The 15588-nt window shown below is 34.0% G+C and overlaps 1 protein-coding gene across 1 annotated transcript in view; it reads right to left on the reverse strand.

The window, feature by feature from the left end:
• The window catches only part of robo3 (roundabout 3), a 140994-nt gene extending 130114 nt beyond the window's left edge, over positions 1 to 10880 (reverse strand). The window contains exon 1 of the mRNA XM_014231852.3: positions 10544 to 10880. Coding sequence (XP_014087327.2) covers positions 10544 to 10682 — 139 coding nt within the window. The 5' untranslated portion in view covers positions 10683 to 10880. The remainder of the gene's footprint in view (positions 1 to 10543) is intronic.
• Between the last annotated feature and the right edge of the window lie 4708 nt (positions 10881 to 15588).

A 15588-nucleotide genomic window follows, 5' to 3' on the forward strand; every position in this document is an offset into this window, starting at 1 on the left:
CTGATAAAGGCAGCAACAACAACAACAGCTAACCAACATTTTACATAAATATCGCGTTTATTGTGAAAACACCGCTGTTATCCTCATTATCATTGCCGCTCGCTGTGCGCTGTGTGGTGTGCATGTTGTTGTTGTTTTTGCCACACAATGACCAGTTTTATGCGGAAGTTTATTCAGCTATGCTATGACAAGCACGTGAAAATGAAAATTGTTGCACACAGACAAAGGTGTAATTGCTTGAATAAATAGCAACTAGGAATAGAAAGCGGGTCTGCATGTTTCTTGCGCTTAAATTTGTATTAGAGCGTATGTAGCAAAGCTAATTAATGAATTTCAGCAATAAAGGTGGGTAAATATAGAGAAAATATTGTGCAGAAATCCATTAATACTTACAATAAACGGATTTAGTAATGCCAATGTATTTTAAGACTCATGAAAAGGGGAATTAGAATTAGCTAGATTAGCTAATTCAACATTTTCTTTCACAGAAATTTTTTCTATAACACGAATATGAGTCCGAAATGTATACTAAGTTTTGCAAAATATTGCTGGTCCAGTCACAAGATACCTGACATATGAAAGTAACCGTTATTTCTTACATTTTCGCCACCACTGTGGGCGTGATATTCAAAATATTTGTGGCCCACGCACACATTTTTATATATATTTGCATTTTTAGAGGATCACACACACGAGTATGCTTGACTTTTTGTGTTTGCAATGGAACCACGGCTATGAAATCGTTAAAAATTGTTTTATGGAGTCTACTTGATACACGAACACAAATATTTGAGTGATACAAAGCAATCAGTGAAGTTCTTGAAGTCAACGAAAACATGTTTCATGCGAGTCGTCTAGCCACTTCTATTAATACAGATTACCATAGAAAACGTTAAAAAAACAGTGCTTGAAAATCGTCATGTTGGCACCAGAGAGATATCAGAGGATCTAAAAATCTCTTACGCATCGACTCAGCACATTTTGGTTAATGTTTTGGGTATGAAGCGTGTCTATGACAGACTCATACCACAAGACCTGAATATTTTATAAAAATGACTTCGGGTAGAGCTCGCAAAAGATATGCTTGACAACGTAGCTGATGTCACTACATTGGTGACAATATGTCAGTTTATGAATAAGATGTCGAAACTGTTCGAAAACCTAGCGAATGACGCTTCCCAAATTAGCAGAAACCAAAAATATAACAACTGCGTAGAAAATTTGCATATATTTGCTTAAAAGTCTTTTTTGTCCGTTCGTTTCAAATTTGATCAGATGAGTAAAGGGTGCTTAAATTGCATTTTACAGGCCAAAAAACCCGATAAAAACCATTGGAAACGAAAGGTAAAATAACAATAAACAAAAAAAAATTAATTTTCGGGCGATCTGAGTTCAGGCAGAGGAAGGAGAGGGTCATGGTTGAATTTTTAAGGGTTAAAGCCAAGCGGTTTAGCTCGCTTTCCGGCAGAACTAGGAGATCTATAATAATAAGTTATATTTTAAAGTTGTAGGTAATGAAACCGTTTTCACAAAACCTAAAAATGTATTCAAATGTCCAAGTTTATGGTTTTTTTTTTTATCTTGTACAAGAAAACAATTTGCTGTCATAATAAGTGGGAAAGCTTATTTCGAATTAAAGTCGATAAAAGTTTTCAAACAAAAATTTTCACGTCAAAATAAAAGATTTTAAAATAAATATCAGTAGACTTTATGTTCGTTGAAATCTCTATTTTCTGATGGTATAAAAAACATATACGTTATTTTATAAATTTTCTCAGAAATTGTTATAATTTAAAACTTTTTTTTTGTTCCTATTAAATTTCCACTTCAGACCAATATGATGAATACTTGAGAAAATATTGAGAAAATAGAAAACCGCAAACATTTCACACAAAAAATATTTTGCTAAAAATTATTTTCGCGCTCTGATTTAACTCCTTCGCATAAAAATGACATGAAATTTGTGTCTTGACATGCTTCACTTAAGCAGAAAATTCACAAATAGTAAATGCGCATAAACGCCGCGAAATATGCATTGGAAATGAGGACAACGAAGCGGAATCGGCACAAATGCGAACCTCGACATCAATAAGACCGCAAACGTACGAACATTAAACTGAGCCTGAATAGATGAAGTAGACATGCCTACAAACTCATTCAAGTACATTGTGTATACAGATACAATGCATATGGAATATATTCTTATATAAGTAAGTGCTCAGCACATTCGAATCGAATTTGTCTTCGAATATATGGATGCGTAGGCGCTTGTATGCCAGCAGCGTGCTCACCGCAATCAACAAAACAAACGGCGTGCCACATACAAGCAACACAGTCGATAAACCGGGGCAAGCGTTGTTCTTGTTGTTGGCAGGGTGGCGGTTTATATTGAAATTCAATTGCTGTTCCAGTCAAATCTGCTGAGCCGTGATGTGGCATGCACGGTGGCTTTATCATTCATAGATTATTTATGTGTGTTTGTATGGGTGTATGTATGTGTGTGACTGCGTGTGTGCGATAGTTTTTGTATATTGCTGAGAGCAAGCACATGTGTGAATATTTGATTCAGGCGGCCTCTCATGCAAGCTTTTTGTACATATTTTTTTCTGCTTGCCTTCGCTTGGCTACTTTTTGTGCGAAATATCAAAACAAATAGCTCGGAAACGAATGTATGGAGTAATTTTATATTCTTTTGTGTGCAAAAAACATACATGTGTGTATGTGTGCTTGCACTACAGTCAGCGTCGCGCCGTCAGTTGCCGCAAGTTATTCACTTGAGACTCGATTGTAATCTCGAGCGACTATCAATTCCATAACACATCGAACGTCGAAAGAAAATTATTTTGCAGATTGATGTCGAAGTGAGCCTGCGAAAGGGAATATGAAAGTAATAAAATGGTAGTAGAAATTTTCAAAATGTTTGAGAAAACTTGGAAACAACAAAATAATTTCTACAATGAGACTCAAGGTATTAAAGAAGGTATATTGAAATATGTATATGAAGCATCAAATATCAATATGAGAAAATAATAATCATATCTAATTATTTGAACATTTCGAAATTTAAAACCAAAAGTAAAAAGCGGAAATTAATTAAAAGTTGTTTTCTTTTAAACTAACTATGATCTTAAAATCAATCTGTGCTTCACTGTAGCTTTTGTACAACAAATTATACGAATGTGCCAAAATGTAGGCAACGTTTGGCAGGCTATACTGTAAGTTATAGAATTTCGCATGTTTCGAAAGTTTTTGAATGGTATTGTTGGAAATGCTTGATGAAACCACAAGACATTTGAAGCTGAGGTGTGAAAATCTATGTGTAATTGTAATTTTTATGCAATAAATTGTAAAAATGCGCCTAAATGTAGGCAATGTTTAGTTGTTTTTAGTAATATTTTAAATGAAATTGATTGAAGTTATTAATATGAACAGCAACCCTCTCAAGATTTCATAAAATTTAATAAATTTAATCCGAAAATTTCAGTAAAATCGCTTAAATTGTTTCGTAGTCTCTAGGAGACGTAACATATGTACTATATATACATTTATTTCTATATATGTAATTGCATAGATAAAGATAGGCTTCATACACGTACATATATATTTTAGCCTGCATATAGGTATTTACATTGGCGAATAGTGCAAGCGCTATACCTTGTAAATTGTGCTCAATTGAATAATATCCTGTCATTTGGTTGTCTGATCCGTTGTTTTATCATAGCGAACAATCTAAACGCATCATACATACATACCTATATACATACATACATGTGTATTTATAAGCTTTGGATCCTATAGGAGCTTATAAATGACCATTGGCGCAGAGTGGACACACTACATACATACACACATATGTACTCGCAATGCATACAATCGTGCCACAATACACCAAGGCACAGTTGGTCAAATATATCAGTAAATATAACGGTCAACTAGTGGGAAAAATACGCTACAGTGCACAAAAATTACCTAGCAACATGTTATATTATATATATACATAAGTAAATAGTGAGTAAAGTCAGATCAAGCGAGGATTAAAGCGAATAATAACTGTATATTGCGAAAGTAATTGTTGCTGAGCTATGTATTGTATATTCGTATGATATTTGAGAGTTATAATAAAGTTTGATTTCTCGTATTTCATGCACTTTATTACATCAAAAAATACTAGTATTGGTGACTTAACTGATCAAAACTAAACTTAAATTAATGCATTATCAACTGCTTTTCAAAAATGTCAGTTCGCGAGAGTTTCGGAGTAGTCTCAATACAACAGGTATTTATTTCAAATTTAAGATTTTTTTGGGTTTTTCTAACCATTAAACACTAAGATATATAATTTTAACTAGTTTCGATGTAACAAGTTATAAACTAGTTTCGCAAAAACCAGTGCTTCGATGACTTCCAAACTTTTTACTGAAATATTAATTTGAAACTAATTTTAAGCAAACTGTTTTACGAATACTGTCAAAGGAACTAGTATTTAGATAGATTATTCAATTTTTAAAAATTGTATATTAGCTGACTTTCAATTTAGTTACTTAAATAAATATTTTAAACTCAGCTCAAAGTAACTAGTTGAGCACCACTTTCGAAAAAAAACTAATCCTTCAAAATTAATTTTTTATTTTTTTTACAGGCTTTAGATATTTATAGCTACAAAAGTAATCAACTTACTACCAAAAATCATGCGAAAACTGTTATCAAGTATAAAAATAGGTTATCAATTGTCCTACAGGGTACAAACAATATTAACAAGAGCGTTGTAAAATAAACAAGCTCAGCAAGGATATGCGCGATTTTACGCTGGAGTATAAATAAATCCTGTAACGGTCATAAAATAAAAGGACACGAATGCGCACACACACGTATTCATATATTCATATATTCATATATGTGCTACATAAAAAATAAACGGCAAGCAATATAAACACATACACACAATCGTATATTTACATGCTTGTGCGCGCCAGCGGAAGGTATTGCTGATTTTTGCCGATTTTATTGGCATTTTACGGCTGCTGCTGCAATTTCCCTTTGTTTTTGCCACCGCCAGGCTTTTGTTTGACGATTTGAGCACACAGCGCCTGGTTATATGCAACAATTGCGGCAATTTTACGCTCTATGTTATCTGCTGCCTTAGTTTTTTTTTTCTTTCTTTTTTTTTTTGGTTTAATTTTACACGGAATGTTGCAGTTAGTAGCGTGTTTTGTGTGCGAAATTTTAAATGTGGTAATTTTTAAATAAATAAACATTTTTTCGCGCCCACGCGTTACGCCTCAGTACGCTTGCCATAGCGCAACAGTGTGCGAGCGTGTAGTAAATGTTTGCCGGATATGCGCGCTTTCATTATGAAAGCTCCAACAAGCATACATAAGCATTTATGGCTTATTCATACACTCATTTATTTATGCATTTAATTCATTCAATTACACATTTCAGGCAATTGGCTGAGCATGGAATTGTAAAATGAATTAGCCATCGGCTGCGCATTTTTGACTTTTTTTCAAGCTTTTAACGCTTTCGTAACGGCATTTTTTTCAGCGCTTAATCATTATATCTATTTGCATTTAAATGAGCTCACACGCACATATAACATATATATATACATATATATGTGTGTGTGTAAAATTACATTTAAGCATTTCACATACACACACCAACAAACATTTTGTTACATAAATGTAAGGCAAAGAAGCAAAATATGTACTTTGGCGCTGTTGTTCGTTTGCTTGTATATCCGCGCAAATTGCTTGTCCATTTGTTGGGTGGCATCTAACAGCATATGAATTATTCATTTCAACATTGAGGCAATTATCATTTACATATCTGAATGCTGAATTTCATGCGCCTTGAAAGGTAGTCCACCCTGCCGCAAGCTCTCACTCTCTCTTACTCTTACTCTATCTCGCTTCAGCGCGCGCTATGTGAACCTACATGCATAGGTGCTTGTCAGTCATGTGCCTGAGCGCACACATACGCACGCTAACTTTCGATTCGCTAGGGTTTTTTTACTTTTTGCTTGAGCGCCTAAATGCATGCTTGACTCAAGGGCATACTGAAAGACTGCTTTTTAAACTAACGAACTTATTGTGCCAGCCCTCAGAATTTTTGGCAGATTTTATGCTATTTTATGTACATGCATGCATATATTTAGCTTTTATTATTTATAACTTCGTCTAAGCATAAAACTTGCCCAATTTCGCTCTCTCTTCCATTTCCATTCCCATTTCCTACATATCAAGCTGACTGCCATGTGGCTGCAGTTCATATCGTTGACCGCCTAGCCTGCAGTCAAAAAGGCATAAATTTTGTTTGCCCACGTTTTCGAGTCCTGCATATTGATTACAATTTCAAACGAGCGCCAACTCAGCAAGGTAAGAAATCGATATCAGTGGAGACTCCAATTGCTTGTTGCTTTCTGTGAAAATCGTGGTATTTTTTGGCAAGCAGTTGGTTGCCAAATTTGTTGTTTATTTCCGTTGTTGTTTTTAGCTTTAACTTTCCTTTTTGAGTTGCAATTATTACAGTCGATTCCTGTTAACCCAAATTCTCAGTGGCAGCCATGCTCTGTGTACATTACATACATTTGATTTAAGGTGAATGCATGGTACATTTTCTTGACATTAAAGGTGATACTTTACAGTGAGTGCATGGTGTTAGGCTTCGTTATGTAAATAAGAAAGTTTTTTACTTGCCGTTATGAAATCATATAATTTAAGATGTTAGCTAAAATATTCACAGGATAGTACAGCAGAGTGGGGGATAAATTTGCTTTTATCTAAAAATGATATCCTTCTATCTTCTTTTTCTAACTTTTATCTATACTTAATATACATATATATATCATATGTATATAATTTGTGGGTTGTGAACTTTATTATAACATATTCAAAATAAATAAATATAGAGATAGCAATTCCACGTGAGATAGACCACGGCGGCCGTAGCTGAGGGTGTACACAAAAACCGTGGAGAGTCGATTCGGCGCCGTTCGCAGCATCTCAAACTGACCTATGGAGCGACTTGACACATTTTAGGTCGTGATCTTAAATTAAAAGCGTACAAAATACAGCTTGTGGTAAAACTGAAGCTCTCTGCGCTCTTGATAAGTTCCAAGAAGATCCGACGTTTTCTAGCAAAATTTTGTTCAGAGATGAGGCCAGTTTCTGGCTCAATGGGTATGTAACCAAACAAAATTGCCGCATTTGGGACGAAGAGCAGCCTGAAGAGATTTTGCCGGTGAAAACGAAACCGTCAATGGCGACCAATATCGCGACATGATAACCGATTATTTGGTACATTCGCCAGTTACCAGTCGAAATGCTCGACCATCTGAGACATAGCCGCGGCCAACATTAGAACAAGATAATCTTTGAAAAATAAATGCCAAAGAATGTTCTTGCGAACGATAATAAATATTCTCAATTGGATTTTAACTTTTTGTGTTTTTTTTTTCTTTAAAAAAGTAGAGAACTTCATGGATCATCCTACAAGTATATATTCAAAATACTGTTGTAAATATTTAAAATGACGAAGGAGTACTTATAGTCCAAGATATATTTCAAGTAAGTACCTTCAAAGGAGTAGTCTTCTCTACATTAATATAACATCATAATATACAAAGTGTAATAGTTCATCTACTCCGAGAAATATGATTTTTCATGCAATCTTCCATACCACAATCTGAGTAGAAAATTTGTAAATGACCTATATATCACTTTCTCCACTTAATTAATGCTTTTGCCCATTTGATAATTTTGACGTAAGTATAAACTTATAGATCGATAAATAATAAGAACTAGAGATGCAAAACTGATTTAAAATTGATTTCAAGGCTTCAGAAATTTGCATAGTATTACTTATATCTGCCAAATACTCGTATGTATATCATTTTTCTCAAAGAACTAGATATCTTCAAACCAAGATTAAGCAAAACCATTCGCCAATCTTAAGCTCATTTGTATTTTAATGTTCAACCTGATTCGAATACATTAAAGAACATAAATGATGATCCATAGTTAAGATAAAAGCTGGTTTCGTCTAACTAAGAGCTTTAAGCTTAAAATAATATGATTAAAGTATATCAATGGTGGCAATGGGTTAAATAAGGTATGCCTTTTCTTAAAATGATTAAATTTTTACCATTTAAGGAATATTGTTAAAAGTACTCAAAGTGGTATAAATCAATAACTTAATGCGTCAGGGGCATTAAATTTTACATCCGGGATAGTACAAAAGTCCTCTTATGGTATCGAAATTGGACGATTCGTATGCTACTAAACACAACCACATCACATCACTGTCTGCTTCATATATAACACAATTTTAAATACCATCTAATTCTTTGACTTTCCATTATAGTATAAAACGTGGTACGAATAGAGTATTTTAAGTATGCCACCTTACGACCAAAAATTGTTAAAATCCTACCATAACTGTTCAAGCCCCTCATACCAAAGTTGCAGACCCTAGTGCCTACGGTTGACCTTTTCTCGAAAATATAGGTCAATGAGTATGATATTAGATGTGGTACATAGAAACCCATTATTTTTCCAATAGATAGCGTTATTTATCTGTATCTCGCGTTATATAAGTCCTATCGGGTTCGGCTGGATGGCATTAGAAAGATGACATTTCGTAATAAAAAAGCTGTTTTAACAGTTTTGTGATTGGTTGATTTACTTTTATTTAAGCGATCAAATAATGGAACTCACAGAGTCCAAATATCGATAACTATTGTCCAGGACCTAAACATTACCCAAAAAACCGTTTGGAACCATTTGATTAAGACTGGATACGAAAAGTAATAATTAAAGCATTAAACTTCATGCAAAAATAATGGATTTTATTTTTAATGCACCTAATATATAATATATATGTGATTCAAAGAGCAACTTTCCGTTATAATAGTATGTATATCTGTATGCTAAAAATGCGTTCTATCGGGTCAATACTTCCCATAGTCCACATATACCAAATAGAGGGATTTTTGACTGTATAACGCATACTTGTATATCCGCCAATACGTGAGCTGTTTTTATAAAATTAAGTGGGGGGTGCATTTTTGTACCTAAAATGAATAAAATAGGGAGAAAATTTGCTTAGCCCCTATATAATACATATCAAAATATTTAAACATTCAGTTGACCTTACACATTATACCTTATGTACATTGGTGATGGCATGGATGATACCTTAATGAAACTTAGAGCACATTTTTTTCTGTTAATAATATATAGTAATGCTAAACAGAGAAAAATCGGTTCAATACCATCTCTTTTTCAGATAACTAATATAAGATTTCCAAACTTCCGAATATTTATAATTTGGGTATTATTTAGTAAAGCTAATATTAGAGAAATGGCGAGCTTACCACCTTTACCCAAACTATGACAGAACGTTCTTTAATACGAACTAACTTTGAGAACGAGAGAAATCGTGAAAGGCGCCGCTGTTTGAAAAAAAGACTGAACTTATCAGACGAAAAAACAATGAGACACTCATACATATATAACTATTTCTAGCATGAAATTAATTTTCGATTTTCGACTATAAAAATTTTATATACACAACATTAAGATGCCTCCTAAACTGACAATTTTACACAGTAAATTTTAGCTTGCCTGCTGATCTATCTGAAAATACCACGCTTAATTTTTGTGTACAAAAGTCCTATATATTTAAGCTACCCGACCTACTGAACCAACATTTATTAGACTCTACCATAAATACTCAGCACTTAAACAAAGCTCTAGATGAAAAAAATGCATGAAACACAATACAGTTAAAAGCAAAAGTTCCGTACTGTTCATTGGTCACGTACTAAACATTAAACACAATCATTTTACGTGTCCGTTGCCGCCTGTTTGAGGCAATTTTATCAACGTGTATGCGGCAAGGACCAGACTAAAGAGCAAGGAGGACCCTAAACGCCCTAAATGGGTATGAAGGTATCTACATAGTATTATTCAGACCTACTTAAGCAGATAGCGACACATTTTAAGTTCTAGACACACGCATATACGGACACACACATACACGCAAGCACGCTCCACACTTTATCACACGCTTATCGCCTCAAACAAGCGTACGGAAAAGTTGGACTTTTACATTTATAAGGCTTACATTTTCACAGTGCTCACTTATAACAATGCCGTTATTTATGTGCTGTGTTGTAACAACTTCAAACTAATAAATTTATTGCACTTCAACGCAAGCACAAAAAGTTTAAATGAGCTTTGTGTTGTTGTTGATGGTTTGTGTAATTTTTTTTTTGAATTTTTCTTTCTTGTTGTTTTTTGTTTTTGTTTTGGGTTTTATCTACATTTTCGTTGCTGTTTGTTTAGCAACTTAAATTCGTGTAAATTTTTGGTTTTTCTTTTTCGATTTTTTTAAAGTATTTGTTTTTTTTATTATTTCTTTTTTCGTTAGTATGCTTTTTTATTTGTTTTTCTTGTGCGTTGTTTCTCTTTATAATTTTTTGTTATATATATTTTTAAATTGTTTTCTCTTTTTTTTTTTTGTTTTTGCTCTCACTTACCTTGTGCATGCGACCATTTAAGCAGAAAAAATATAACGAAGACAAATCGTATATCCATGTGTTGACTGGCGTTTGGGCGCCGCGTCGTCCAGAACTTGCCACTGCTTAGCAGGTGGCTGAAGAGGCCAAGCAGCAGCATTTTATTTGCGGGGATGTCAATTTTTGTATTCTTTATATATTTCAATTGCCTAGTTTAGAAATGTTTGTGGCTAAAATTTAATTTTAAATTAATTTTATTGTGTTTATTTCGTTGTTTTTTGGAGCAAACTTTGCAACAAACATTTTTTTGGATTTAAGTATGTGGATTTTTGGGAACTGTTATGCATTTCCAAATATTTATTTTTTTTAGGTTTTTTTTTTTGCATGATAATGCCATTATATTTATGCTTTAATTATACTTGTGTCAGTTTTATTTAAAACAAAATAAGTTTTAAATTTTTTTTATTTCTTTTGAATACGTCTCTAATTTTCAGTTTAGCATATCTTTTCAAAAAATTTAAAGCACCTTATAAACATTTTTTACAAATTTTGTATTTTTAATAAGTCTGCGCGTAATTTTTTTTAAGATATTAAATTTTATATATTTTTGCATTTTGTCATAGAATTCTTCAACACTTGCTAAGTCACCAAGAACTCTATACTTTAAAACTATATTTTTTAATATATTTAATACACTAAATGTACAAATCAATATTTGATTAAAGAAATTTTGCGTTAGCAACTTATTTTTTAAGCAGTAAGCGAAAAAAAGTGTTTGCAAATTTTTTTCTTAACATTTCTTTAAAATTTATTTTAAATAAAGCCATTTTTTTAAACAATTTAAAAAAAATCACACAACAAACCGCTTACAGCAAGCAAAACCACACACCGTCATAAAGTATAGCCTGCTTCAAGGCGTTACAATTTCAGTCAAGCCTTACAGTGAGCACCGCTAACACTCACAAGTGTTTCAAGTAACGCACGGGCACACACACAAACACGTAGCGCTCTCACGACAAATTCGTTTGCGTCCACAATTCAATTCAATTAGACAGTTTTAACGCCTGCCAACTACCTCGCCGATAATTACAACAAAAATTAATTGTCGCACTTAACCCAAAATGGATTTGTGTTAGTAAGCATCCAAGCCAGACAGCCGCGACTAACGAGCCTTGAGCGGCGCAGCAGCGACTGCAACAACAACGAATCACAGCAATTAGCGAGTAACGGCGTCAATGATAAACAAATGTTGGCGGCATGACGGCGTGACGCAGCAAACGACTGCAATATTAATGTGTTGACGGAACAGCGTGGAGGTGTAGCGCAAAGAACGCGACCGGAACAAGCGCTTAACCGCAACAGCAGGTTGTTGTAGGCGGCTTAAATTGCGGCTGTTGTTGGGTTAAGTGCCTAAATGTAGGCAACGGAAAAGTCATTACGCGCACACACGAAAAAATTTAAGTTACAGCCAATTTAAAAGTGCTTCACCGCTTAAACATTTTTCAGCGCACTGTCTTTGTCAGCGCCAGTTAGCCGCTTTAACGGCCAGCGCTGCCGGCTAAGGAAAAATTTAAAAAACTCACACTTAACTAACGTTAGAGGCGGCACATTTTTTACAACTCTAAGTTAAAATCAAACTCGTTTTTAGTCATAATTTCAGCTATTTCTGTCACAGTATTGTTCCTAACACACTTTGTATAGTTTTATTATCAACAGTTTGCGTGAAAAAAATTCCAACATTTACGACGTACAACAACCGTAGTTGCGGCCTTTTCGCACGATAACCAAAGCTCAACTGAATTTTGTGTCCTGGCAGGAAGTACACAGTTGCTGGAGCGCACAAGTTATGTTGTTTTTGTTTTTCTTGTTTCTTTGCTTTGCTTCGTTGCAACAGGAAGTTTGAAGTTATTTACACACGGTCACACATACACACACAAACACCTATGCATGAATTACAAAGTGTGGTGAATTGCGCTATGCTTGCCGCTTACGAAGCGCTCATATAACAACAATCGTTGCCACTCGTCAAGCAGCTACGATTAAGTTGCTGTATTCGTGGCATGTGCAAAAATATTCGGTATAACGCTTGACTCCGAAAGAGCGAATTCCTGTGGGCGCAAAATTACTGTACTCTCCTTTCGGAGAGGAATTGCAGGTGTGTAGCGCGGAATTTTCAGCTTCAGCTGGGAATTGCACGACCAACTGTACGAGTATTTGTGTTCGCCCCGAGCGGCAGTGAGTTTTACAGCGAGTTACCGGCGGAGAAAATTTTGCACAAACAGCTGATTGTTTGTTCGACTAAAAGGTAGATTTTGTTATGATATGAGTTGCGGGTGGTTTTGAAGTGAAACCAGCATATTTAATATGGAGTTATGTATGGCAAATTTAAGTGCTTTAAAGGTGGGAATGATTTAACTCATACAAATTACAGATTTGAAAAATATAGGTATATGCTTATTATATAGATAAAAAAAAAATTAAAAGACCCAAATTAAAAAAGAAAAATTCTAATACCTCTGATGATAACCTAACCCTAACCCTTAAAAATTTTTCGTTCTTAAAAAAAATAAAATTCTCAACTGAGATATATATGATATGAACGCAATCAAAGCTAAATTTATTAAATGGAATCTACGAAAACAACAACAATCAAAAGATGGGAAATCCCTATTTTAATCTGGACTATTGAAAATCATTATATGTAGTATATGGGAACTGGGGTAATATCTGAAACGATATCACACATTTTCTGCATTATATCATGGTATATCCAATAATATAATTTCACTTAATTTTAATAAGATACCTAACATATTGACCAATATTTACGGTACAAAGCCAACCGGAAGTTTCAAATTCGTATCGATTTTCTTTTATAAAGTAGATGGGGCTAGGAAATATCTTGACACGAGTTTATCCAGTTTTGGAGTTACGACATATCATTACCAGAAATAAATTGCGTTTGAGTTTCAGTAAAAAACATATGGACCAATATACTCGTATAAGGTATTAAGTGAAAGCGTATGCTTGAAAATCCGTATATTTAGTATGTGGAGAATTGTATTGCCCTAATATCATCCATTTATGGCAATACATTCTTTCTCAATTTCATTAAGATTTCTTACATATTGACTGATAGATGCAATATAAAGTCAAGCGGAAGTTCCAAAATATTTATATTAGGTATATGGGGGCTAAGGAAAGTATGCACCCGATTTTACCCATTTTTGGCATAAGGGTATGCTGTCCGCAAAAAAATATTCTCCCGAATTTCAATACTATAACTCAGAGATTGACCGTTATAAGCGGTAAAAAATCATTCTTATGCACTAGATTCCACATATTTGGTATCTGGATCGCTGAAAAGTTATAGTACGATTTCGATAATTTTTGGTCATAAGATGAAATATCTACTGCTATTATACTATTTGTGCAAAGTTTTATTCTAATAACTTCATTAAGACGTGATTGAAAGATATACATATTTAACAATTTAGAGGGGGGAGCTACGCCTATTTTGAACAAACCTTTTAGCGCGCAGTTATCCCTCGCTACTGTAATCACCTTATACCAAATTACAGTTTTGTATTCAACTTGCTGTAAAATTCGAATTCGTAAAACCTCGAAAATTCGCAAGCCTTATTAATCTAACAAATTTTTTGTATACTCCTTAGAGTAAAACAAACTGCTGCTTTCTTTTTTTTCATACAAAAATTAACGCCACCAAATACCAATTTTCGTAAGAAATTCATCAAGCATACGCTTAGTAAATTCATAACTGTACAGTCGATAAACTCTCAACGCATTAAATGTAATGTTTCTCTCCCTCCCACATAAGCAAATACCTGAATTAAATAAATTGTACTGAAACTCATCCATCTTCATCAACATCATCATCGTAATCAACAACAACAACTAAGGAAGACAAGAGTTATACTTGTAGTTGGGGTATTTGTGTATACTCGCTGAACTCAAATAAAATCGTTCGGCTACAAATATTTTCATTCCTGTATGCAACTTTATCACAACTTCATTTACAACTTCACTCACTTAAGCGAAATTAACGAATTCAAGTGGCTTTCCCAAATACTTTCGGTATTTGCTTTGGTACGTGTGGGCATACATAGCAGCGACGAAGAAGGCAGACATTTCGCGAGTGCATTTGCTTCGCTATTTGCTTGTTTATGCCAGTGTACCGGCGAAAATGGTGAGTCGGCGCAGTAAATGGGAGTGCGAGTGGGAGTAGAGAGAGAGCCTGCAAGTAAGCATTATACTCGTTGTGGTAACTCGCTAAAGAAGCGAAATGTGGTTCGGCAGCTATTTTGGGTATGTTACTTGTAACGAGTTGTGACAACAGTGTGAAGCAAAAGTGTTTAGACGTTTGTACAGTAACCGTGAAGATATTTTCTCGAATAGAAAAGTTTTCTATACAAGGACTGGATTCTGATCGGCCAGTTCGTACGCTAGCTATATCTATTTATTAGTGGTTCCGACAAACAAGAAGCTGCTTGCGAAAAAATGTTCAGTTCGAAAGAAAATTTGTCTTTATTAGGAAATTTTTTTGTGATATTTTTAGTTGTAAAATAAAACTTCCCTTAAATTTAAAATTTTGCATAATAATTTTGAAAACTTGTTTTTACTTTCACTCAAATTTCTATTACATACAACTTATAAGTGGGTGTGCGACTTTACTAGATTGTCACGTTTGCGCCTATATGTATGTAACGACAATGTATATTCTTTATTTAGTACTCTTTATGGAATTCAGCGGGTCTAGAGTCCTCAAAAAGCTGTAACTGTGGTAATTTATTCTGGGAGAAAAGAAAATGGTATCTTATAATAAAATTCTTAGAAAAGATGTTTGTTTTTACCTTTTGTCAGAGTGGATTGAATAGAGATATATTTTTTTCAATATTTCTCGAATCGGAGAATGATTTTGAAATCCTTAACTGTACCTTAAGCAGAAAAGCGGATTTTTTGTAAATTCTAAACAAGCCTCACCCCTTAAATAACAATAAAAAAGGTGTTGCCTACATCTAGGGGCGATGATAAATGTGCCGAATAAT

The sequence above is a fragment of the Bactrocera oleae genome, chromosome 3 (assembly GCF_042242935.1).
Source record: "Bactrocera oleae isolate idBacOlea1 chromosome 3, idBacOlea1, whole genome shotgun sequence".
In the NCBI taxonomy this organism is placed as follows: Eukaryota; Metazoa; Arthropoda; class Insecta; order Diptera; family Tephritidae; genus Bactrocera; species Bactrocera oleae.